The following is a 27,124-nucleotide window of genomic DNA, read 5'->3' as shown; positions in this document are numbered from 1 at the left end:
TATTGTTGACTGATTTCACCACCTGCTTTAAGGATTCTCACTCAAGTCAATAGGACTAATTGCAGTAAAGATACTCTCATATCCAACATGTTAAAAGAGATGAATGCCTTTGAAGGATAACAGGTGTAATTAGTTTTCACCACTGATATTATAAGTATTTTTGTTATTGCCATCTATCTGCAAATCAATTAAAATCTGCTAATCTTGCTCTAGTAATTTTTTATAAATACAAAAAAGAAAAGTTAGACATATGTTTTCCACTTTGGTATACATGTGTGTGACTTCCTCTTTTCTTAAGGAACAAGGTTTTGGAAAGTATCTCAGTGCTTTGGAATACTCACTACCAAAAAATGAACCCAGTACTGGCCATAATACTGTACCTCACCTGATTACACTCTGACAAGTATGAAAAGGTAAGCACCTAATGACTTTTGTTATACTTGCTGGACATCAAATTCCCAAAGAGTGGTGCTATAAACCACATGTCATTTTTTGCTGCTTTTTGAGTACTGTCAAGTCTGCTCTGAGCAATTCAATCTGTTTGCAAATGAAATGACACCAAAATGAAATGGAGATCTGAGGAAAGGGTTTATTGCTGTTTGGATTCCAAAGTGGATGCTCAATGGCACTATCTCTAGATCTGAAACAAATAACTCATTCCCCGTTCCCTGCCTCAACTGAGCTGCTGATCATTGTTATATGGTTTACCTCCAGTGCCTCTCTCCTTTTCTGAGTAAGTGTTCCCAGGCTGTCCCATTGGTCACATATCTTTTGGCATCTATCATTGACACTTGCAGCATCATGGTAGTCCAGTTCACTAAGAAAGAGTGAAGACAAAAACCTATGTGACTTTCTGAAAGACAGAAGCAGTTGCACTGTTCACACTCTCCCACTGGCCCTCAGTAATTCTTCCCCACTTTTTTGTGATACTTCTCCTAGTATCACAAAAAAGTAGGTAGGCAAGTGTTGCAGTATAGACACGTGTGATCTAGACATTCAGCATTTCAAGAAGCACAGCACAGGAACAGGATCAACCTCCTCTGTTGTGAGAAAAATCAAGTACCCATCTGTGACATCCAGGTATTAAAGACAATTAAAGTGTCTAACCATCTTTGTCTCAGCTATTCCTGTGGCACAAGCAGTTTGATCTCCTGAAGACCAGGATTCTTCAGTCTGGGGCTTTATCAAGTTTCTGAAGATTGGTACAGTTTAAAACTAATTGGCCTGAAATATATGTTTTGTTTTAAATAATCCAATGATCATTTCCAGCCTCTGAAATTATTTAACTAAAAAACAGACCCCAGGCTGCATTAAAAGCATAATCTCTCTGTCATAGGCCTGGCAATACTAATGGGGGCTGCCCAGATCTGGGGCACAGAGAACAATTTTCATCTTCCTCTCCAGGAACTCCTCACAGAGCTACACCCTAGAACAGGCTGATTCAGAAAACAGGGATCTCCAGACTCACATATGCCACCAGCATGAATCAGTGCACGCACAACAGATGTAGCAGTTGCTTTTTCACCTGCTTAATAGGCTTATATTATCCTGGCAGAAAGCAACTTACTATTCTGCCTAAGACTGGAATAACTTTTTAGAGGCACTGTCCTGAGATTCTGCACTGAGTCTGTGTCAAATTGAATTTTTGATCTCCGTGGCAGATAATCCACTTGGTTCTGCTGCAGCCATCATGACCATAATAAAATAAATGTATGTGCAACTTGGAAGCTCACTTTTATTGGTGTATCATCATCCACTGAATTTAGCTCTTGGCTGCTCCTTGAGGGCACTGTCCAGTACTAAACATTGCAGAGACTGTGATTATATGACAGCATGGCAATATGAAGCTAAAATTTACTTTAAGGCTTGAACAAGATATTAAATGCAGATAGAATTTGTTCTCTTCTTTTGAGCATTCTTCTCTAGGCAATTGGCAAGAGGAATGTACAGATCACTCTGCCAGTAACTTAGAGAATCACAGAGGACAAAATGAGAACAGAGGTAGCTTTCTTCTGTGAAGCTACACTGTAGGCCAAGGGCAGTGTTCATGTGCGGCATTTAGTTGCCAGCTGGGCTAAACCACAACACTCCTCTAAGCTCAGTCAGAGCAATCTGATTCGGGATAAAGTTGAGAAGGATGAGAACCATTCTGTTTAAAAGAGGCTTCAGATGTGCTCAAATCAAGTGACTGTTGAAAGGGAAGAATGGTAAAACAAGTAAAAATAAAACGCCATAACAATTTAAAAAAAAATAACAAAACCAACCCAAAATTGTGGAAAATGGAACTGTTACATGTAAGGAGAATGCTGCCAGCAAGTCATGCTCCTTAACTTGAAAACTTGCGTCCTCCTTTGGACCAAGCCTTTTTGTTAGCCTTCAAGGGATGCTACAAAAGCCATCAATCTGTTAAGAAATTTTAAGTCAGAAGCACAGAGTTTTGGATGAAACAGGCTGAGATATATTTTGCTGCTATGAGTTTTTGGCTGGAAGTTGGGTTATTTCATTATAGCATATTGAGATTATTAGATGATGTTCCTGCATGAGCTGTGAGCTCACTAAGTGGATAGGATGCGGAGATCTGTATTCTGGTCTCTTTTTGCACACCAAAGCTAAGATACTAGAATATGGACAGGGTATTTTTCTAGATACTCCAGGTCACATCCCTGAGAGTACTGCAAATTTTATTTTTGCTCCAATGAATCACTTATCTCCTTTTGTCGATTAGGATAAGGGCAGGTGTCCTTCCATGAAAGTGAGGGACTTATTGTACCAGCTCTGGTCAAAGTCCTGGAAGGTAATGTGCAACGTTCCTCCACCAGCTCTGCCAGGGAGGTTCAGTCATTCCCCATAAGATCTCTGCTATCCTATTTCTTCCAGGGATATGTGCTGTGGACAAATAGGTAGGAGAATAATATTATCAAAATAACTTTCAAAAAGGCCACCCGTGGGTCAAAAATCATAAGTTAGATTACCAAGTGGTATTAAAAAGTGTAGCTCCACTGCCTTTCTGGGTCTGCTGTAGTTTACTTCACATAAGTGTACTATATGTGTGAAAGAGCATTTTTGTGCTCAAAGCAGGAGCAGAGGAAGAAATAAGAAATCATGGGAGATTATTCGCTTTGAAATAAAACACAAGTTTACATTCCTTGTCCTATCAATTTTTGTATCTCTCTCAATACTGAAGCTGTGAAGAGACTAAATTTCACATTTTGTATACAGAAGTTTTGTTTATCATGAATACACAAAGTACTGCTGCACATGTGTTACAGATCTTCTAAGAGAACAGTGATTTCTATTCATTTGGTTATTTGAAACCTACAGCCTTCGGAATTTAAAAATCATTAAGCTAGTCCTATTGATCTTACAAGTAATTCAATCTTATCTGTAAAGAATTAAAAATTTAGTCAAATTTTGTCCTGATTCAGAGAAGCACTTATGTATGAGCTCACTTTAGGACCAGAGATAGTGTCACAAAAATAACCTGCTGAGCAACATGCTTTAGCATTGCTTCAGAACCAGGCTCATATTAATCATGTACGTAAGCACAATTTGAGCCCAGGTTTCCAGAAGCAAAAAGATTCTCCAAATTGGTGTTACAGATAGTGGTCTTTTTGCATGAAGATAAGTTGCTATACTAAAAGTGATGGATACGCAAGAAACTACATTGCAAAAATTTTATCTTGATGATTGAAAACATCGAAATGAGCACACAAGATCATAAATTAATATGGCATTACACAGTACAGCTCACTCAAGTTCTATTTAGCATTTGCTATCTCATAAATGGCAAATCTCATTTTAGAAATGCCTGACTTTTCCAGCTTTGTATATAGCCCTGTCCAAGTCTTGTCACGCCTCATTGCCAAGGAATATCTAAGTCTATACAGGCTGGAACACAAGAATCTTGTAGCAGCATCCTGGCTGGAATCACCTGCTTGCACATGTGCACAAATCCTTTATCTAAACAGCACCAATCAACAAGCTTGTAGCAACTTTAACCTTAAGCACACAGTGGACTGAGCTGCTGCAGCAGAAAATACCAGGACAGGAAATTGTAACTGGTAGAGTTCAAGGTCACACAGCGATTGTTCTCCTTTGAAATAGCACCATTAGACAGCCAAGAGATTGACTAAAACAAAACATGGAGGTGTACTGACTTGGAATTTAGACACAGATGATAATGATTTCCATAAGGGCCTGATCCAGTGGGAAAAAAAAAAAAAGAAAAAAAAAGAAAAAAATACCCACATTGACTTCAATAGGCTTTGTGTCAGGTGCTGATGCACATTTATTAGCATTCAGACATTCGTCAATCCTTCTTTAAAAATATGCATGGAGAAAGAAATAAGCATTTTCCTCCATAATTTCATTGTGTGAGGAATTATGTATAAATAATTAAAATCAATATTTAATTAGAAACTGCCTATTTGCTCACAGCTAATAATAAAATTTGACCTTTATGATCTCTCCTTCAGTGTTCTCCAAGGGGAATAAGCCAAACTGAGCTACTGAGTCTCTGTGAAAAAGCAGGCACTGCTAGCCCCATTCTATGGAGAGGCAGAGAAGGCAAAGTAGATCGTCTCTAAAAGCAGTGGGTTTTCAGCACCTTTGCAGCCTACGCCACAAATAACTTGTTTAACTTCACACAGCAAATTACTGAAACAACTGAGAAGAGACAATCCTAAAATAGACGGGATACAGTGTTCACTGGCCTCACCAGAGGTAAAGGACACAGGGTTCAAAACACCGGTAAGCAGATGCTGTGCTATGTATACTACATTCCCAAAGCTTTTCATCACTTGTAAACCTGGAGCTGAATTAACAATGATGAGGTGTTTCAGAAATTTTCTTTAGTATAAAGGGGAACTAATAACTCCACAACAGAGATCAAGGTGCGTCACAAGGAGTTTCATAAGCTCACATACTCGGTGAAGTCTCCATCCTCTGTGTTTTTCAGACTTCTTTCACGCTAACTAAAACCCAGTACTTACTCTGCCCACCGTGCTTTACTTTTTCACCTTTGAATTGTCTTGAAAAATAGGATTTTTCTTTTAAATCCATTTAAATTGTACAATTACTGTAAGTGCTGCTGCTATCAGGCATGAACTATGTTTTTAGACAACTCTGATTTTTAAATTGTTAATGAATGTGGAGCTATTCGAGTATGGTCCTTCGCAAAGTGAAAAGAAAGCATGTTTTTAACGCTCAACTTTTTATTAGTAACTGTTTTGCCTGTTTAAAAAGGTGAGAAACTGAAACTTGGAGAGCTGAAGCTCAGGGCAGGAATTCGAGAATTTTGATCTTGGCTCCTGTTTCCATCACTACTGCACATTTGTTCCTGTTGGCTTTACAGATTTATGCTGCGGGTGAGCAATGAATTTAAGTATGTGCCGAATTGCTATGATCAGGAGTAGCACCACTGATTTACAGTACAAAACCACTGCAATTAACTGCATAAGATTATAAAACCAACTGTGCTTAGCTTGGTGCACACACCAAGATGACTTGACCAGAATAGGGACATCACTATTTAACACTACAGTCCTGCCAGTGTGGGCAGAGCTTTGCTGACAAAACGATGCTTCACAGAGGTGAATTAACAACCTTCCCACAAACAAAAGCAAGCTCCATCTGTAAAGACAGAGTTTAGCCAGAGTAACTGCATCAACACTCAGGACTTCTGCTGCCATAAGGGCGTCTGTCAGTCAGGGGCCTTGACTTTTCACGTCCCTATGTAGCTGATGTCAACAATACATACGCAGAATTGTTCTCAGCTTTGCTTGTGTTTTCTCTGGGCATAGCATATCAAGCGAGCAAGTGTTGGTCCTGTGGCTAAGTTGATGGAACTGTGGGTGAAAACTCCTGTTCTCCTATAGGAGAGCTTGTGCACTTGATTGCTTGTGTGACCCTGAGCAAGTTATTTAGTTTCCACACGCCCCACTGCCCTTTCTGTAAAATGGAGACAATGGCACTTCCAAATATAATACCAAGAGATTGGGAAAATAAGTACACAAGAGACAAATCTTCAGAAAAGTCTGTGCACTACCCACTACTATAGAGATAATTTAGGGATGTGAAGCCTTTTGAAAGGACCAATATACTTCTGGGAAAATACTTGATTTTAAAGTGAAGATGCTTGATCTGTAATTTGTGTAATTACACAACTGTAATTTTCAAAGTTAAACAACTCATAATCAGTACCTCTCAGCAGATGATATGAACTGAGAAATAAACACCTCCAGCATTCCCATTGACATACAATGGACCCATCAGTAGAGCTAATGCTAAAAGATTACTGTTAAGTCAATTTTAAAATGTTTGTTTTCAAATAATTTTGGTTAGTAAAATATCTATATTTGGTTGGGGGTAAGGGGGAGATGAGGGAAAGGTCTCAGTGACCAGCTCAGATAATATACTTATGAAGCTATCTCTGGAATTCTTACGTTGGTACCTATGACACTATCAAATTCATTGGAAAGAGTTTATCACAAAGTTAAATGTCAGCAGCTGCAAGCCTTTAAATGGAACATACTTCAGCTCCTGGGCAATGGCAGCGATCTGTTCCACCCTGTCCTGGTGAGCAGCCAAATCGCTCTCAAAAGCTTCATGTTTCCTTAACATGGCACGGACTTCTGTCAGAGAAGCAGATTCATAATCCTTCTGAAGTAAGATCTGCTCTTTGCCTGAAAGAGGAAATTCAAATATTAGTAATTCTTTACTAATTTATTGGTTAGAACAATTGCAAATTTAGTCAACTTTTTAAACTGAGGAATGGTGAAAATCACGTGTATGAGATGAAGTCCCACACCCACTGAAATCAGTAGCAAATTGTCAGCACAACAGTGTTAATAAGAAATATATATTTTTAAAGATCTCAGTAATTCCTTGATTTTTGCATGGGCTGTTTACACTGGTCTAAAATAGCGAGTATTACATTGCTTGAGAACTAGGATAAAAATGGTATATTGGCAAAAACTGAGGCTCTAAACTATTGTGATAAGTCTTTTGTAGAGCAGACTTACAAAACCAGAAATCACACTGCTACGCCCGGCTTTACTCTTACTAATGATCTGTTATTCTTTTTCATGTTCTGCCTTCAATTCATTATTCATTTCAGCACTTCCAGGGTGGGGAAAAAAAAAGAATATGTAGATATGTGGCTGCCTTTTGTATCAAACACTGAATTTTAGGTGGACAATGCCAACCTCTTTACAAAAGGCTAGAGAAGCAAAGAGGAAGTCAGAAACTGAACTACTACTCCTCAGTAGCTCCTGTGTTGGACAAGTGAATCTACATCGACAGCCCCTACAACTGCAGCTTACCGTACAGCTCTGTGAATTCTAAAGCCAGAAGGGACTATTGTTTCACTTGCTGTGTATCAGCTTATCTGAAGTTTTCCCTGCATAACAGCCATAACATGTCACCATGAGTAGTTTATACTCAGAAAATAGGCTCTCAGGGCCGATAAACACTGTAGTTTCCCTTCTAGTAGCTGCTTGGCAGCCTTTTACAGCCTTGTGTGCTTCCAGCAACTGTGTTACGGGATGGACTCTGGTTTACTTTCACAGTGTGAAAAGATTCTAGCTGGAAAAAGCCAGAAGCGTCGCAGAAGCAGGAAGACGGTTGTCAGGGAAAACAGTAGGACGATAGAACAGATTTATGTTTAACGGTCCCCAACAAAAACGTATGCCAGTGTATGGTCCTATAGCTGTTACAACTACACGTGAGGTTAGGTTACCATTCAAAAATGGAACTATAAATGGAGTGTAATCCAGGGTATGGAGTAAAGCAGAAATGAGTCCGTTATCATGTAGTTTATGTGGACTATTCAAAATATCATGATGGCCAAATGATAATCAACTCGGAGTAAGTCTGTTAATAATATCACACTTAACCAGTGGTGTCACTGCATTCCTGATTAGATTGCTGGTGTACAAACACACAGGAATGCATTAGCAGTAATGGCCTCTATACAAATGCTGAATATTTCCATTAACTGTGACTCACTACCTCAAGAGTATGATTTTTACAGTTACATTTCATTAGCAACATGCCTACAAGTTATGATCATGACTATAGTAAACAAAACCTGCAATTTTATCTGTTATTATTTTAGTTTTCTAAAACTGCAAGTGAGTTTCTGCTGGCAAACATTCAGCACTGACAGTTCAACCTTGAACATTAAAACCTTAAAAATGTTAAAAGCCATCTCTGCTCACCATATGCCCACTGTTCATGAGTAGAAGCCTTCTGCCTGAATTTCTCAGCCAAGTGTTCAAGTCTTTCCAGTCTTCGTATTTCATTCAGCAGCCACTCTTCATAGCCTTTCTCAGCTTGTTCAAGTCTCTGCCAAGCGCCGGCAATATCCTGTGAAGAGAATACATGAGAGAGAGGGGATGAAACTATCACATCTTTTTCTCTAAATTTGCAGATTTCTGACTCATTCACAATTTTGTTCCAAAAAGAGAAGTTTTTATGTCCAGTTTTTCTAAAATCACAGAATCACGGAAAATGTCAGACAGCTCAGGAAGTCTTGTAGTCCAGACATCTGCTCCTAATAGCGTGCCAGGTGGGTCCATGGAAGGAATCTCTATACAAATGGCTTCCAAGCACAGCTACACATCCAGTGTCTTCACAATATTTTGCTCCCATTTTACAATGTGCGTGTTCTGTTAGGACTTATCCATCTTTTATCAAAATAAAAGTGTGTTGCTCTCGAAAGCTGACAATAGTAAAATTATTAGTGTCGAGAGGATTTGGTGCATATTTTATCTGGAATACAAACTCACTTTCTCTGGTGCACAAAATTTTGTGAGATTCTTTGGAAACTCAAAGGCATGAGTAGGAAACTGAAGTGAAGTATTTTCTGCATATGGAAAGTGGACCATGGGCCTTTTCAGATAGTGCAATCATCTGTTTATCGAATCTGAGCAACAAAAACACAATGACAGAACAGAGTACAGAAACAGGTTTGCTATATTCCATAGGAAATGTTTTGAACCACGGTCAACTCACAATACTTATCAGCAGATGATAATTCTTAGTACTGACTATTCTTATCTTCACAGACATAAGAAAAAACAAAATTTAATTTTAAAAAGTAGGAAAAAGCAGAAACATATACTGAGCAATGTCTGTTTCTGTAAGTCCGATGAACAAAATGCCAGTGAAACCCTGTGAATTTTGCTTAAATAAACAATATTTGGCCTTACTGATAAAGAAGTATTGATAACACTCCCAAAGGAAGCTCTGTATCTTCTCACATTTCAAGACAATTTGCTCTGGGGGAAAGCCTTCAAAGAGGCAGGAGCATGCTTAAATAAAGTAAGTTTCTAGAACGAAAGGGAACGTGTAAGCAGAGTGGTTTGGTATCGATAATGTGGCACAAACTGAAGTTTCTGAGGATGACTTGAAATGGCATTTCAATCCTCCACATGGAAATTTTTGTGAGAACAATGATAAAAAGGAATATTGACGCCTCCTTTACTTACTGAAACCATTTTTCCCTCTGATGGCATGAAAGCTGGCCGATTGCTGATTCGCAGTTTTGTCTGCAGGGTGTTGAAATTGATCTCCAGTTGACATTTCTCTTGGACTTTGGGAGGTTTGTGTTTGCGGCGGTAGTCCCGGAAATCCTCTAATTTCTTCTGCATAGCCTGCATTGTTTTCTCTGGGGTCCTGTTTTCCAGCCAAGGAATTGTCCGGCGAATCCATTCTAAAAGCTGTCAAACCAACACAAACAGTTGAAATAAAGGTAATGGAATAGCAACCAAAAAAAAAATCATACTGCATGGATAAATCCTAATGAAGTTTGCTCCATTTTTATATTATTTACTTCAGTTGGTATCACTGCCTTAATGGCAAGTAAGCACAAGATTTTCAAAGCTGAACAACACTTTTTTACTAATTTGCCCAGATATTCTAGGTATTTCTAGAAATACCCTGATTTTCAGAAACATGAATACACATGTAAGGTGTCTCTAGCTAATTACTCAAAACCTGAGTTGCCCAAAATCACTTGCCACTTTCAAAAGTATTGGTCTTGATGTCTCAAGTAGTCATAGTCATGAGATCAGGACAGACAACAGCCAAGCAACTCAGGTCATATAAAAATCTTCACTCAGAAGTCCGTTAGTGCCAATGTAGCACTACTGTCTTTGTGTCTATGATCTCAGTGTGTTTTTGCAGGTTATGCATTTGAAGATACGGGAGCTCTCACTTGTGCACTACACATCTGTAGCCCTGTCTCAACAAATTTGCCACTTACCAAGACAGGACAGGAGGAGCACAGTGTGCCTCCGTCTTTATTCATTTGCTCCCTGAGTTCACAGGTGCATTATGAACACCCTGAGAGACCCTGTTCAGGTGTGCTTTGCAGTACACAAAGCCAACGGACTTGCTTGGAGTGACAGGATCCTGTATGTTTCACATGTCGTCAAGGATGGCTGTCTTTGGAGATTACAGAGAGAACAAGCCTGGTCTTGGGAGAGACTGATGACAGTCCTCAAAACACCCTTTTTGGCACATTAATGAGACTGAGTGACTTGCTGGAGGTCACACAGGAAGTTTGTAGCAAAGGAGTCCCCTGAACCTTGACAACTTGCGCAACTGAGCTTCTTGCCCTACCACTGTGAGATTTACCCTCATAGTGTCTTCGCTTTGCTGTCTTGCAGACAGTGCATGAATCTTTCAGCTTTCCGTATTTCATGAACATAATTATCACCACGTTATAAATACAGCTGTCTTTACCTCACTTGCTAGTCTCTCATACTCTTCCATCAACCTCTCATTTTCCTGATTCACGGCAAGCACCTTACAGATCCGGTTAGCTGCAGTCTCAGCCTGTAAAACACAGTAAATAAACAGGACATACTCATAAACACATTGCAAGAAAAGTACAGGCTTGGAGAAACAGAGAGAATCTGGCTGCTGCAAATAAAAATCACATGGTTTTATAGATGTTGATTTGTGCTCTTAGGTTACTTAGATATAAATTTGCCCTTGGTTACTTAGATATATATTTACCACAGATTCCAATGGTCTGAATAAGGCACAGATCAGCACAGAAGTCACCTTATTGTATAATGAAGCCTTATTATACAATGGGGAATTTCACACTGCCATTATAGTTGTCTAATAAATCTTTTATTCTCAAAGATGACTTAGGCCATTCTTAAAGTTATCCTATTAGGTCAATTTTTTTTAAGCCACACCAAAAAAGTATTAGATTTGTTAGCCACACTGGAAAGACACTCCATGTGATTCAGGAGTCTCAGACCACTCTATATCTGCACATCATATGCACATATACCCTGGAGAATGTATGCAGCTCAACCACTGACAGCAAATCTTTTCATGTCTCCTGCCAAATTTGTGAAGGCACTGTGTAGCTCTGCCATATGTAAAATTTACATTAATAGTTTGACATAACAGACCTATACTTTCATACAAATATGAGTCTGGCGTATATTCAATCAAATAAATATCTGTGTAGACTCCTGTGTTACAGAGTATGCGGAATCCCCCATTTGCATGAATAGAAAACCCTTCATACCCAGAAGCATGAGGGTGTAACAGCATAGCTGTGCTCTGGTAAGGTGTAGGGGGCCTACCAGACAGGAAGGGAGGATGAGGATGAAGGAAAAACATCAATTACTTTAAGGGTTCTTTATTATTTTTTTTTTCACATAAGTTGAGTTATGTCCATTTGTAGGCTAGAAATGTATGAAGCAAAACAGTGGGAAATGCCACATTTATAAGTGAAAATCCTATTCTGTATGACAGATCTGCTGCTGATGTTCTTGCCTCTTATACTAGTTCTTTGATCCACAAATAATTCCATTGTTTCTTGTTCCCACTGAAGCCAAATACTGTGTTGGATGTCTTCTGTGCCTTTCTGCACCTTTAGACATCTTCAAAATCTAGCCCTAAATTACTACTCAGCATGAGTAAGTCTAGAATAGTCTCAATCTCCAAAAGTCAATCATTCTTTTATGAAAAAAATTCATAAGATGTTCATGTGGCAACAAACAACTATGCCATTTCACATTATCTTCAAATACAATTTTTCTGAAATAGTCTTTATAATCACCAAATAAAGACCCAAAATTAGAAACAGGAACGTCCATTGGAACTGAAGAAGTTCAACTTGCTATACAGCACTTAACTAAAACAGTTTTGAGTGTTGGTTAAAAACAAGTATTAGTGTTCAAGTAACACTTGAAATTGTTAATCAAAACCACAAAGTACTAAATTAGATTTTTTTAATAAACTAGTGGAAATGTGAAACAACAAGTCAAAACCACAGCAACCTGAAGGGACAGTTGATTAATACCTGCTCTGCTCCAGCAAAAGCATGGTAGAAGCAGGACACATATGTCATGATAGCTCTCTCATCGGGTTTGGGAGTGTTCACAATATCTACAAGAGGGGGGGAGAAATGAAAACAAAGCAAAACAAAAAAGAGAATCGAGGAGTAGAAAACAGGATGAATAAATAAAAGCACAACATAGTTTCATTGATTGTTTTCTTGTCCATAGCTCTGTACTCTAGAAACTCTACAAAGCTGCAATAAATTTAGTGTTACATTGATGGATGCTGACAGAATAAAACATACACTGGAAATTCAACATAAGCTCTTTCAAAGAGGTGGAATCTTTTAAATATGCTTGATTCTGTAGTATTGTCACAGGGGCAGTGACCTTAATTTTACCGGGACTATCTGCTTAAGAAGTGGCACGTATATGTCTGGTGACTTAGAATGTGGGGGGGGGGGGGTGACTCAGACACAGGAAAGACAGGCTACATTTTGATCTCAGGACATGTTCTCTGAAAGTGGCATGTAGATTAGTTATAACCTTAGCATTATACATCAGTATTCTTTATATTACTAATACCTGAAGTATGTCCAATCTGAACTGCCTTGCTTTTTAAAATTTTCCTTCTTTTCATTAGGACATGATTCTAGAGCTCTTCTGAGATGTCTGTGTATGTTTCTGTGTCTGTTTTACACAGTAGCAACATGTTATGTTTTGTTGCTGTTTGTACTTACCATTAAGCATTAAACATTTTAAAAACAACCCTGAAAGCACAAGAGAAGGATTTATTTTCTAAGCATCTGTTATGATGATTTTGACATCTGTAGCAGGAATAATATCCAGCAGGGAGAAAAAAAGATGGCATTCTGCTATTGAAATTGTTTTTTCACTATGAGCTTATATCTTGCATTTTTGAAGGTGCTTCAAATGAACGCGCACAGCTTCAATTAAAGAGAATAATGTCCTCTCTCCCATTCAGTAACCAGCTGTCAAAAACCTACTGGATATTATTAGTAAAGATACAGAAAGATGAGACAGGAAGGTTTGTTTCTATGGAACAAATGGATAGACTACTACAGGCTCTACCTAGACAGTGGCTCACAGAGAAAATCAGGCAAAAGAAGAGGAGCTCAGCTCTAAGATGCTGTCCTAGTAACTAGCAAGGAAAAGATCAGAAGAGGAAAAACTGCTGAAAGAAACAAGACAGAAGGTGAAGGATGAGATCTGATCCATCTTCTACAATCTCACCTTCTGAGCACCAGCAAATGCATGGTAGTAACAGGAAACATAAGTCATAATGGCTCTTTCATCAGGTCTGGCAGTGTTTACTACATCTGTGTAGAGAGAAGAGGGTTAACTGCTCAGAAATTCTCACAAGGTACTTCCATCAGATTATGATGATGATGCCACCTCAGTGCTGTAAGGATTCAAAATAAATACACCATTATTCAGGTTGCATCTGCTTACTAATATCAGTGCAAAGCTACCTACGCTTTAGGAATCAATAAATGGAAAAGACACAACTCTCCCTGAAATGGCAAAACATCTGAAGGCTGAGACTGTACAGAGGGTATTGCTCCCTTCTGGTTTGTGGAAACTTCCAAGCAGATGGCATGGCTGGCAGATCTACTGGGTTCAGCTTCACTGTCACTCCAGAGCAACTTCATCTAAATCACTAGAACTATTCCAGAGTTAAACACAGCCACTGGCAGTCACAAAATAGGTGTGTAGTGTGTACCAGCACAGGGTCCCTGTGACTGACAGGGTATTGACATATATTGGAAACATGTAGAACTCCTACAGTCCAGAAATACATTTTTTGTTAAGGAAAGCTTGGATATTAACAGTTTTGGAATCCCTGTGCCAGCCTGTCTTTTTAGTTAATAGCATAAATCATATAAGTTTGGCTTGGCTGGCTGACAGTTTTGTCCCTATTAGAGCAGGAAAGAGTAGAAGTATAGAAAGAGTGCAATCAAGGTATGGGTACCTTGGTCAAAATTGACCTTTTCAATACTTAACAGAGCAAGGCAGAAAAAGGTAATTTTACACTAATTACAGCTGAGTCATGAATGATGCTAGTGCAAGCTGCAAGGTTTTCTGTCAATGTAAGGAATGGGAAGATACTGGTGTGAAAAGACACAGGAATGAGGGGACAATTTCTAATATTAACAGTGAGATTTCTAAGTTCAGGACCAATGTATTACTGATTTTGCATACACTTCACACAGTTGTGAACAAAACTTTGCAAAGTTTCCACTGAGAACACAGCAGAAGTAAAAAGAGTAAAAAGTGATGGTGAATACTTAGAGGCTGTCAGAAGCAGCATGATTTCAAGAAGGAGGATAGTAAGATAAGGGCTAGAATGTGCAGAAAATCTGGTGAGGGAGGAAAAAAAAAGGTTTCTTACATTGAACATGAAGAGGAAAAATAAGGAAAGGAGAACAATAGGAGAAGTTGTTCAATGGTAAGGAGGTAGCACTTCTGTTTATTCCTTGCACAGTATTTCAGAGTAAAATAATTACATGGTGCTTGAAAGGGAAATTGCAATTCAAAAAAATGAAAGCAATTAGTTTTGAAGCATGAAGGTGAAACTAAGAAATGTCTTCAATGAAGAGGTTACAACCTGAATTTTCCAAACCATCCAATATTGGCCTAACTTTCCTACCAAAGACTTCAAGGAGAGCAGACACAGTGAGTTTGAGTGCTCTGGATAATTCTCATGTTATCATTGCTCTACCGACAAGCCACCAGAGCAGAGTCTGCATACTTGGAGAAGAATGCTTTGAACTGTGTAAGTAAATTCCAGTGTTTTGGCGCCATTTTTTGCCTAGAGTACAAAAGTTTGATTATCTTGAAGAAATTCAGGAAACTTTAATAAATATTTCCTTGTTATTGGTCAGCAAACTCTAAAGATTATTGGAGAAACCAAACATGAAAGTATTTGTTAAAACTATCACTGCAAAAAGGTTTGCAATTACAATAAACCCCAAAAATGCTTCCCTCAACCTAGGTCTCTTTCATAGGAGGCATGTTGTTAGCATATTTTGAAAGTTTGTGCTTTCTTTACTTCTATTTCTGATCGTCTCACTTAAACATTTTAAAAAATGAATATGCTTTAAGGTTCTAACAGTTCTATTTCCCTTTATTGGACTTAGATTTTAATTTCTTAAAGGCAAGGATTATCTTTTGATCCTGTATTTTACCTCAATTATCATAGTGGAGCCATATGCTGAGGTTAGAGTTCTAAGTACTATAATAAATACAAAAAATAACAAACAATAAGGAATAAAGCAAAAAGTGAGTGAAATTATCCAATACATGGAGAATAAGAAGGAAATAATTGTTTGAAAACAAAGCATCTTGCTCCATTATGATTCATGTGGAAGGAATGTTGAAAATTTGCTAGGTACCAAAAAAAAGTTAGTTTACTGTCTCCTGCTTGTAACACAAACTTCAGAAAGCTTTGTCTCTCACCTTCTGCATCCAACATCTTAGGGATATCCAAATGCTTTTCAGCAATTTCCATGGCAAGGTTGATATTTCCTATGGGGTCATCCTGCATTAAAGAAGAAAATACAACTAGTGAAAAATAGAGTAGGTACTCTAAAACTTACTCTGTTTTTCGAAACTGTAAACTGTAGTCACAACTATTGTTCTTCAAAAAGCAAAGTATAGGTATATGAACTATATAGTCTATCTACTGCTATATTTTAAAAAGAAAACATTAATAAGCTATTATGTACCATTAGGACTCTGCTGCAAATATATTCTGGAGGGGAACATAGATAATGTATGCTGTGTATACTCATAATTCTGAGCTAATTCTGAAGGAAGTGCAGCAGTAACACACAGTCAAGGCCACTGGTTCAGTAGGCTATACTAGACCATTCATCACAAAGTTAGTCCTGCATGTTTCATACCTACTATACATTACATTACAGTGATAAGAATTCTACTGAGTTCTCTGTTGGTCAGGCACATACATGAGAAGAAGCAAGCACAGACAGAACAGTTCTCTAGAAGGAGCAAAACTTCCCAGTTTTGGCTTGGACACAGAAATCAGTAACGCCTCTATAAACTGAATTTTAAAACTGTGAAAATTCAAGAACTTCCTCTGTTTTGAGATTTTGGGTTTGGTTTTTGAAGGAAAGAGAAAGGAAGCAATGAGCACAGTTCAGATAAACAGCACACATTTCATGACTTACACTACAGACAGCTATTGCTGACAAAGGAAGACCATGTCAGGTAGGGGTCCTCTTAGGGCAGCCTTCCTGTATCAGCTTGAAGTAAAAACATCCCATGCTAAACGGCGGTTCATGCCATTAATGCTATTATTATTTTCACATATTCACAAACTGCTAAATGATCATAGCCACTCTCAACAATGCCAATCCCTACAGAGAGAGGTTGGGAAAATAGGACTCAGAAGAGCAAAGTTACAGATGCTGGAGGGCACTGAAAAAATGTCAATGTTTTTTCTGTAGGGAATTTTCAGGGCTTCCATGTGAATACAAACACTTCCTATAAACCAATCTAGTTTCAAATATGCTTCTTTTGTTACTTTGAAATGAACTTAGTAAGACTACTTACTATGGAATCAGAGCAATTATTTAAGTTTCACAGAAGTCTGTTCCTCATGTACATACATATACCAGGTATCATAAGTAGTAATGCCCATGACACATCTTTCTATAAACATATCATACTAGATAGCCTTTCCTTTAAAAGCTGCATGTTCAATAAAATGTATTATGAAGCGGAGTTTATATTCTGAAACACAACAATTTGGGTACCATAGAATACAAAGTCTCTATTCATAATTTCTCACTCTATCATCATTTAGCAGTTTTGTGCATTGTTGACATCGAGAGGAACTTAAAATGTGGACACTATTTAAAACCCGTGAACTTATTTTTGCTGTTACACAAGACATCATGTGTAACACAACATATACTAAACGTGTATACAAAAACTCTCACTGAAATTAAATGGGACAAAAATCCACTAAATCTAAGTGAGACCTACTGACTAGGTTGAAACACTTTGCTTGTAGATGAGTGATGATCATCTCCTATTTGCATGCTTGGTACTAAGTCCATGAGTAAATAGTGCTCCACTGGTAAAGGATTTGTTTAAAATCACAGCAACTTCCAAATAATTGGAGATGCCCATCCCCCATCCTTTTAAACAAAACTACAAGCCACAGTAACTAAAAATCTCTGCTACAGCTAAAGAAATACCTCATCTAACTTGTCATAGTCAAGAAGATCAGGTCTGTGTCTATGGATAAGAGCGTTGAAAGCAAGGCCATCTTTCCAGCTACAAGTTCACACAAAACACATTGGTGAGAAAAGGAAAGGATGGCATGCAGGAGATAAGAAACCAAGAAACAAGACACCAAGACAGCTGTTAATGTAACCAAAATGAGCAGTCAATCAAATACAGCCAGATCAGAAAAGCAAGATCTATTTTAGGATTTTTCTGCATGTGCTTTACGTGCCACAGCTCAGCCTCAGTTTGAAATCTGACCTGTTCTTATTTTGGAAACCTCTAAGAGGGAAATAGTAATGCTGAAGCAGGTCTGCTTACGTTCTATTCCCTTTTCTCAGCACTTATATACAGGATGGTTATAATGTGAAGTTTTTTACTACGGTGTACCACTTTTCAAAGCACAAACTCAATTAAACTTCTGCTTGTGCCATGCTCAAGCACATGCACACAGAGATGGGTAGCTTAGTCATTCCATGAATCTGTTTATCTGTAGAAAAGGTTGTATTTAGAATTAGAGAACAAGCTGGTATTGATGGCTAATATTTTGCCCTTTGGTTCAGATCTGCACCTGTTATGGTAACTGCCTAAACTAAAATCTTAAGAGTTTAGGAATAAGTTCACTTAATTTTCATCACTGCACACCTTGAAGACCCCAGCATGAATTTGGCATATATAAAGCAGATTAAGTTTTCAAATAATTTCATTTCATTCATTCATCTTTTCCTTCATCAAAGGCTTTCTGATAACGGTTGATTTCACTAGTAAACCAATTTGTAACATGAAGGGCATGTAATGGAAAATACTGTCTATGATTTACCAATCTCTCTCATCAATAAAAAGTTGCATTTGACAAATTAAAACCATGATTAAGTTTTCTGTTTTACTGGTGTTTACGTAAAACCTCAAGATGCTTCATTCCAGAGAGCCGAAAATGGTACATATGTATTAAGAGCTAATGTGAAATGACAACATTCCACTTTCTTTCTAGGTTTTATTCTTCAGTAATATTACCCAGAAATTCTGACATTATTACTTGCTCCTCATTCCTCCCTCTCAGACCAAAGTGGCTGGTATCTTTTAGAAAATGTGCATTTTGCCACAAGTAGCACACTGTAATAAAATAGTTTTGTAATCTCTGTGAGGTCCTACCTAAGAAAGTTAGGATATCAGTTTTGTTTCCACTTCTCTGGAAGTATAGGTAGAAGTATAATCTAAGAACTGGTGAATATTTTCTATGTAAGACTAGTAACTTATTGTGTACTCCTGGTTACCAAGAGTAGTGTTTGTTCTAAGGAATCTTAGGATTAATCATCATCTCATTTTCTACTGCTCTGCAATCTACAGTTATTTACACCAGATACAAAACAGAATGGACTGTACAATACTACCAGTGGCAAAAGGAGAATTCCAGTGTATTTAACAACCATACTGGGTAGCGTAAAAGGCTTCATCAACTGCCTAGCAGCTGAGGACCAGGTTATTTGCAATTAAATGCTGAAGTCATTGTAACGGGAAGGAAAGAAGGACACAAGACAGTCATGGGGTCCTTTCCTCCGTGTCACTGTTTTTTTCTGGAGCCAGTCAGAATTAGTATGCACTCCTCAGCTTGTGTTTTAGAAAACATGCTAAGCAAACCAGAAGTGAGCCATATCACTGCAGGACAGCATGCTGTACCACCCAGACTAATGACCTTATTTAGCTTGGAGTAGTCAATAAGATCAGGTCGGTGTCTGTGGATAAGTGCACATAATCCAAGGCCATCTTTCCAGCTTTACAATAAAAAATAGAATGGAAAAAAATAGTTAATAAAGTCATGGCATCTTACAGTTTGATCCTTGTTCAAGACTTAAAATCAAGCAGGAACTCTTCTATCAAATTCTGACAGTTAGTTCTGTCAACTCTCATCCCTCCGAGCTTTTCTGTCACTATACTCTTTTTCCTCTAGTACATATCTTACTCTTCAATCCATACACACTTAAAGACTCCATAATACTTTCTAGGCAGAGTACATTATGTGCAACAGTCCCTGATTTCAATTGCTTAATTTGTGCAATGTTCCAGAATAGCTCAGTGTACACATTCATTATTTGGTGTACAGTCCCTGTATTCCTTTTAAGAGATCTGAAATTTGTAATGTGTTATTTTCCTCGAATTATATAGAGGTATATTTCAGTAGAGCTTTATACGGATGCCAGGTGTACTGTAAATTACATTATCAGAATCTTAATGTTGATAGATATATATGCAAATGCATAATCTCCTGTTACACTTAGAGCATGTTTGCAAAAACATAAAATGAGAGCAAACCTGCGATTACTTGAATTTGCTGAAGCAATTGGCTTTTACTGTGTCATTTATTTCAGACAATTTTAATGGCACAATCATGTTGTGCTCATAGAATTATGAAGCCATAAATCGGCTTAGTTTATTTAAACACTTCACACATATGACAGCTTTGATCTGAGCTCTGACACTTTAGTGTGACATCAGGCCCACTAACTTTTGAGGCAAGAATGGGCAATGAACAGAGCTACAAATAATGTGTATTTGGAAAGACTATGAAAGGTTTCTTTCAGCCAGAAGCAATTATTCTGAACAATACTTTATGTAAACACTTTATGCAATCACTGGGACTCTGGGTTTAAGGTCTTATCATTTGCAGTAATCGTGTGATACTAAGCATGTTAAGACTATTAGAATCCTTCTCACTGAGATGTCTGGGTAGATCCTTCAAATAACAGAACCGTCTCCAATAAAAATTTAATACAATTAAGCAGAACGTATGCGCATTGTATAATATAAAATTATCCAAAAGGTAAAACTGAATCGAAATGAGGACCAAACTAACAAAAAGCTTTTTTCCAAAAGTTATAGACTAAAATGGTCTGGACAGCCCATTGTAAAGTAGTTCTGTAGGAGCCGATCAACCCAAACATCAATCAAAGTACTTCCATTCAAGACGTTTTCCACATACCATGTATCAGACCAGCATATATATCTATCAACATTAAGATTCTGATAATGTAATTTACAGTATACCTGGCATCCATATAAAGCTCTACTGAAATATATCTCTATATAATTCAAGGAAAATAACACATTACAAATTTCAGATCTCTTAAAAGGAATATAGTACATCAAATAAATTCTTTTCAACCGTGGATGCATGTGTGAACTGTATCTTCTCCAACACTACATGGGCTTCAGGTGCTGCACGGTAAGAATGAATTCAAAACACCAAAACACTGTAATACAGAGCTCTTATTGTAAGCACTGTAAAGGATTTCAGGGAAGGCGAGATCACATGTTTAAACAGCGCAAATGGAAAGTCATGTAGTTTAATGAGGTGGGTCACTGGCAGAGCTACAAGAACTAGCCCAGTGAAATCTCCAAACCTGGCAGCCTGCATATGGCCTCTTTCTAGCCCTTAATGAAAACACTGAACCACAAGGCTGGAGCTTCACTAAATTTTCCAACTTAGATAATGATTCTGATAACAAACATGTTTAAAGTGCTGCTGTTGTGTACTGAGTGCATTTTTGGCTCCTTATTTATAGTTACATTACAAAATAAAAAAGACTGATTCATAATAAGGAGATATTGGCATGCTCAACACATTGGTATTTTTGCCAAGAACAGTCTATACCTACAGTGGCTTTCATTTGAAAGCAGTCATTTTCCAAGTTACTATGCCACAGCACTCAGATACACCCATTTACCAAGGAACTCTAATAATGCAATAAGGTCATTCTATAAGTAGTAGGGATTTTTTTCTTTTAAATAATAACTATGGAAGCCATGGTGAATAATGCCAAAGGCTAATCACAATAAGCCTCTGAAGATAGAGCATGAGAATTTGAAAAAATTCTAGTCAACACTGAAGAGTGAAACTCTCCTGTCAAATATAAACCTACAGAACTATGGGAAAAATTTGACCTAAAATACTTTTGACTGCTTCTACTCCTTGAAATAATGGAAGTTTACCTAAGATGGAAGTTCTGAATGTTCACATTTCTGTAAGGAGCAGTTTTTCTTTGACACCACAGCAGCAGCCCTTCTTTGGCAGAGGTCTCTGTAAAAGAGATCAGGGAGTAAAAAAAGTAAAAATTTTAGAAGTGCTCAAGTTATTAATGTCTCATCATCTCAAACGTGGTCAGCCACCTGAAACTGGTTGGCATAAGCCAATACTTAATCCTAAAAGATACTCATACAAATGGACTAATGGGTTTCCATTATGACGAAGAGGTCAGCTCAACTGGAACAACTCAGACTAGAGTCTCAGCCTGCACAATAATTCTGGGATACGAGAATTTTAAGAATTTCTATTGGTTGGACAGCAGAGTGTATATTTGGAGAAAAATACCCAATATAAATATAAAAGAACTAGGCATAAAAGATTGTTTTGGTGCCTACATGAAATATGCTTGTAGTCTCAACTCATTTGCTTATGGGGAGGTATAAGTGCTGAAGAAATACCTTCATTATCTGAACCCTATTGGCATCTGAATGCATACATAAAGGACACAAAAGATCAAACAGACCATTAGATCCACATTTAATATCTCACAAATTATGGGCAGGACAGCATGCAGAGCTTGAATTGACTTACTTTTGTTGAAAATTGAGATTAGTTTCTAGAATTCTAGACTCTTCACAGCATAGACTTGATTTAGAGAGTATTATAACTAGAGCATACTTTTTGGAGCCAGTTAACAAGTGAAAGTTAAGAAAAAAATTCTGAAGCAGTGAGGGAAAAAAATGATAGAAAGAAGAGGGAGAAATCAGATAATATTTGCAAAGAAAGTGAGGAATGGACAGGACTAAAAAAGTATGTTGGAAATAGGACCACCATATAGGGTACAGCATAGTTTCAGGTCACTAAAATTCAGAAACACAGTCATGTTTCTATCTCTAGAACTGAGAGACATGCCCAGAACTTCTGCATTTAGAAAGCTGGCTTGAGGTCTCTGTCAAGATAAGGAGAGTAATTAATTTTTCCCTCCAGAAATCGATTTTGTCATCAGGTACGGAACTTGCAGTATCATTTTCTGTGAAAAAATAATTCATTTTTAAAACACTCATCTTACTTGTGCACAATTCATATAAAAATATCTTTAAACAAATTTTCTAACTATTTAAAATAGTTACATTATTATTACCTTCCACTGAAATATCCTGAATAGCAAAGCGAAGGATGATAGTCCAGATCATACCCAGTGTCATTTTCACATTGCCGTCAACAATTTCTAAGGCGAAAAAAAGAGATAGTAGTAGTATTTAGAATGTATCTTCTGTTTGCTCTTATTTTAATAATATATTTCTATAAATAAAATATTGTAGCTAATAAATCCATTATATTTCTACCATAATTCTCTATCTACACAGAGTTAATCTGGATTTATTTTTCAACAAACTCATGCTTGTGCTACACTGGTAGTAGGACTGAACGTTATTGAGGTTAAGGTCACTGCAGCCCTTCCATGCTAAAAGGTTTCTCTCCAGGTAGCTGTAACTGTCTTAAATCTTTACTTTTTAGGCTGACTTTTTTCGAGAGAGTTTGAGGGAAATACCTATTTAAAGTTTGAACAATATCAGCCTTACTGTTTTCAAATACAAAGGAACTGAAAAAAACCTTGGTCTTACTCCAAATTTTAAGAAACTACAGGACATTAACTATTGTTTTTAATAAAACTGTACTCAGAAATCCCCCTATATTATTTAGACTTTTTTGAGAATTTATCCTATCGTGCCAGCACGCACTAGATATGAAGAACAGCTCAAGAGACACAACACCTCCTGAGACTAAGCTATATAGCTTCCTGCTAAGCAGTTCAGAAACATGACCATGAGGTTGTAATGTCTTACAGCACCCTAACACCTATGCACGTTTATGTATCTTTAATATAAAATGGGATTTTTTACCTCTGGGGTTTCAATTTCTTTCAAGACTGCTTGAGTCTACACAGGGTGCTAGGAAGGTGCTTTCTCCAACCCTTCTCACACACACACGGGAGCCCCTTCCACAAGCCAAGTCAGAATCCAGTGCTCCTACATTCTAATACGGACAGCGATATTGCTTAAGTGTCTCAACACCAAAAAACGTACTGCCAGACCACAAAAGTGTGGTGATAATGTTAAATGAATCTGAAAAGTACGGTGAGAGACTCAGAAGAACATAGTGAGACTATAAGGAGGGTCCAGCACTGGAATGGGAGACAGTGGGACAATGAGAGAGGGAAACTGCAAGACTGCCATTCCAGTCACCTCACATTGAAAGAGCAGCGGAGCAGAGAAGGCACCAGCTGCTCCCCTGCTTGAAAGTCACCTCCAGTCTTCCTCAAAAAGTGGAGCAGCTGTGGCTGCCTGGGGGCCCTCTGGTGTTCTGGGGAAGGAGCAAGAAGAACTTGCAGTGGGAGGAATTTCCTCAATGTAACGTCAAATGCCAATAGAGGTGCCAGCAGAAAAAGCAGCCGCTCTACTACTGAAAAGCTGTCTGAATCCAGGGGAAACTTTTACAGAACAAAGCAGCTGCTAGCTCCAAGACTCGAGATACATGTTAAATTGCAGTAGTATGTGGCACAAGTTGTCATTTGAACCTATGGAATTAACAAATGTGGTAGGAGATATGTCACCCATCACTAGATACTTTGCTACTGTGACAATCCAGGTTTATATACAAATGGCTATTTTTCCACTTTCTGTTCGGGTTCTACGCTAATTTTCCAGAATTCTTACTTCACTTTGCCTGCCTTCCACGTATTATTACTACAATCTCATTGGCCCTGAAAGACCTCAAGTCTCTTCAAATCTCAAAACTAAACTCTTTCAGTCAAAGAAGTCCAAAATAGCAACTAGGGCATGTAGCTACTTCTCTCTCCTCCCCTCTCCCCAGTCATATATTTAATACATTGTATTTTGATCAGATGTCTGATATGTATATACAGTATAGAAGAATTTCTTCAAATGTAAGATAAATGAATTTAAATACTCAAGAGGCATTGCTGATTGTCAGGCAATCAATTCATGGATTTGCATAATCACTAGATCATTGTTTTGATTTACATATCCGTATACACACACAGACAGAATGAACGAGTAAGGGAATTTTCTGTGTTGTGCCTCAGGAGAATTCTCAAGTGATTTGTGAGCTTTGGTTTCTCATTATCTACTGCTAACACAAAACACACGAAAAAAAAGACATGTAAAAGACAAATATCTGAACAGAAGGAAGACAATGTTGCCAAATGTTGGAAAGTATCAGTGACAAAAAAATACTGATTCATTCCTATCATTTTCCTCTACAGGCCTGTAGAAGATTTCTTCATTATTTTCTTACACTGCCTGTTTGCTCTAGGAGGGATATAGTCCCTACACTTCACATAAGCAAAGCTACAGCTTTCTGGGGAAAAAGGTCTCGCTGATACATGAGGACAGAAAATGAGAAGAAGGAAAGGGAAGGGGAAACAATAAAAACTGCCTGGGGAAAAAGCTAAGCAAAGCAGTGTAGCAAGTTCCCAAAAGTTTTTGTTTTGTTTTGTTTTTTATTCTGCTTTGGCTTTTTTTTTTTTTTTTATTCCAACCTTCTTGTAGCAGATTCACAGATCACTTGGTCTTGAATATTTCTCCCGATCCCCAGAAAAGCAATGCAGAAGTGTTTCCTATTAACGGGATACTTATCTTTTGTGGTTCTCCATATCTCAGTTCATTTCGTTCAGGACGCAATTACCTCGCAAATGGAGTTATTGCACTTCGTTAAAACTTAAGGGAAAACTTCTAACTCCTGGACTGTGAACAGCTCATGAGGACTACTTTCACAGCTTTTGCTTTAGTTTCTTGACTCTCTAGTCTCATTTAATTACCAATGGAGAGAAAGACTCTTCCACAAGTCAGATCAGAGTAGCTAAATTTGGCTTCTGTTCAGCATCACAGTTAAAGGTGACCACCTCTCCCTACCCACTCCACAGATAGCCCAAGGAAGTCAGCCTCACAACAGTAATGATGGCTCTAAAGAACATCCCTGACCCCTTAAAAATACTACATTGAATTGCATACTGATGTCTCACAGGAATCACAGTTTAATCTTTGTTTTGAGGGCCCATTTTAAATGCCATTTGGTCCTCTTATGCCTACGTGCTCTTCACCACTCAGCATGTCAGATAATAAAACATGACGCTCAGCAGATTTAGATACAAAACTTTCATACTTTGAAAATTAAAAAGTATTCCAAGCATCCGTGTAACCCAGAGAATGTCAAAACAGATGGGTGCAGACAAACCCACGTGTCCCATGCTTACACATAGGAGCAGTGAGTTGAGAGATTAGGCATTTTGATGTCAATACAAGCTTAAGGATCCTATGCTCTGCAGCCTTGCTGGCATTCATTCCATCTTCATACTCTAATCACTGCCTAGTCAAGAATGCTGAAAAATGCCACAAAAGAAAAGAAGAGTGTTTTAAAAAAAGTGTGTTTTAAAACCAGATCAGATTGCTGATCCGGTCTCCAGCATAGCTACAGAAACAGTTGTCAGCCCAAGTGACAGGGTAGGGCTGTGAAGTGTAGGAGCAAGTATGCGAGATGAGGGGGCACAGGGACTTTTTAAACACGTACTGGTGCCAGAGGTCCCACACTGTGAAACCATACCCAGTCAGATGTGATACTGCATTGCTGCATCAGCTCGGCACTGTGCCTTAGATAACAAATGTAGTAGAGGAGATGTAGTAAACTTAACAGGGCACTAAGCACGTCTGGACCAGAGCTGGCTTTGTGTTCAGCCTGTTTAGAGTGGGAGTGGAAGGCACATGAATCTATCTGCTCCTGCCCACATGAATGTAATCTAATGTGTGTTAGTAGCCATACTTGACATAGTGCAATGTCTTACAATGACAGGTTCCTCTCTGCATATAAGCTATGACAGCAGCAGCGTATTTTTCTCCTGTGCTTCCATCCAAGAATTTAAAATGTGGGGTTTTTTAATGCTAATGAATAAATTTTTGCTTCTAATCCCTCCACTTTACAGACCAAGAATTCCAGAAACTGGCAATAAAAGCCTGCAGCACAGGCAAAAAAAAATTACTTTAATCTCCTGGCTTACTAACTACGGTCTGCTGTTACATGCAGGAAGAAATACTGAGTGCAAGGACAGACATCACCTTGCAGCAACTGGCTAAGAAGCTGGAAGAGGTTACTGCCTCATATTCCTGCCTCCCTCCCAGAGGGAATTACCTATCATCACAGAGTGTCTAGGCTCATGCCAGTTGCTGTCCAGGGAAACGGCAGGCTTAGTTTAAATGGTTTTAATGGCTGATCTGAGCTAACCCAGATGCTTTGCCTTCAGGTGACACAAAGTGCTCAAGCGTTGCTCCCTAGTCTGAGCACCCTGGCAATAATAAGCAGCAATAAGCAGGGCAAAATGAGGGAGATAGGAGTACAGAGGACTGCACATTTCAGGAGCAGATATTAGCTGATGTACCTCAGTTTAAATGCTCCAGCCTTGCTTGAAGAACCTAAGTGGGAAAACAGTACATTGTGCAAACTG

At 38.1% G+C, this 27,124-nt stretch overlaps 1 protein-coding gene across 14 annotated transcripts in view; it reads right to left on the bottom strand.

Moving 5' to 3' along the window:
• The window catches only part of ACTN2 (actinin alpha 2), a 76,095-nt gene that overhangs the window by 13,362 nt on the left and 35,609 nt on the right, over positions 1 to 27,124 (bottom strand). For 8 of the 14 annotated variants that reach the window (XM_009992714.2, XM_009992712.2, XM_009992715.2 and 5 more), the window contains exons 4-13: positions 22,748 to 22,834; positions 21,573 to 21,660; positions 19,279 to 19,357; positions 15,792 to 15,873; positions 13,566 to 13,651; positions 10,750 to 10,842; positions 9,492 to 9,722; positions 8,220 to 8,367; positions 6,533 to 6,683; positions 709 to 817 (exon numbers count right to left, since the gene is read on the bottom strand). In XM_009992714.2, coding sequence (XP_009991016.1) covers positions 709 to 817; positions 6,533 to 6,683; positions 8,220 to 8,367; positions 9,492 to 9,722; positions 10,750 to 10,842; positions 13,566 to 13,651; positions 15,792 to 15,873; positions 19,279 to 19,357; positions 21,573 to 21,660; positions 22,748 to 22,834 — 1,154 coding nt within the window. Of the gene's footprint in view, positions 1 to 708; positions 818 to 6,532; positions 6,714 to 8,219; positions 8,368 to 9,491; positions 9,723 to 10,749; positions 10,843 to 12,334; positions 12,421 to 13,565; positions 13,652 to 15,791; positions 15,874 to 17,557; positions 17,637 to 19,278; positions 19,358 to 21,572; positions 21,661 to 22,747; positions 22,835 to 27,124 lie in introns of all 14 variants that reach the window. The other 6 variants (XM_086627622.1, XM_009992717.2, XM_086627677.1 and 3 more) reach the window with 3 other exon arrangements.

This window comes from Tauraco erythrolophus, chromosome 2, assembly GCF_009769465.1.
Source record: "Tauraco erythrolophus isolate bTauEry1 chromosome 2, bTauEry1.pri, whole genome shotgun sequence".
NCBI lineage: Eukaryota > Metazoa > Chordata > Aves > Musophagiformes > Musophagidae > Tauraco > Tauraco erythrolophus.
This window is presented reverse-complemented; position numbering and strand designations above follow the sequence as displayed.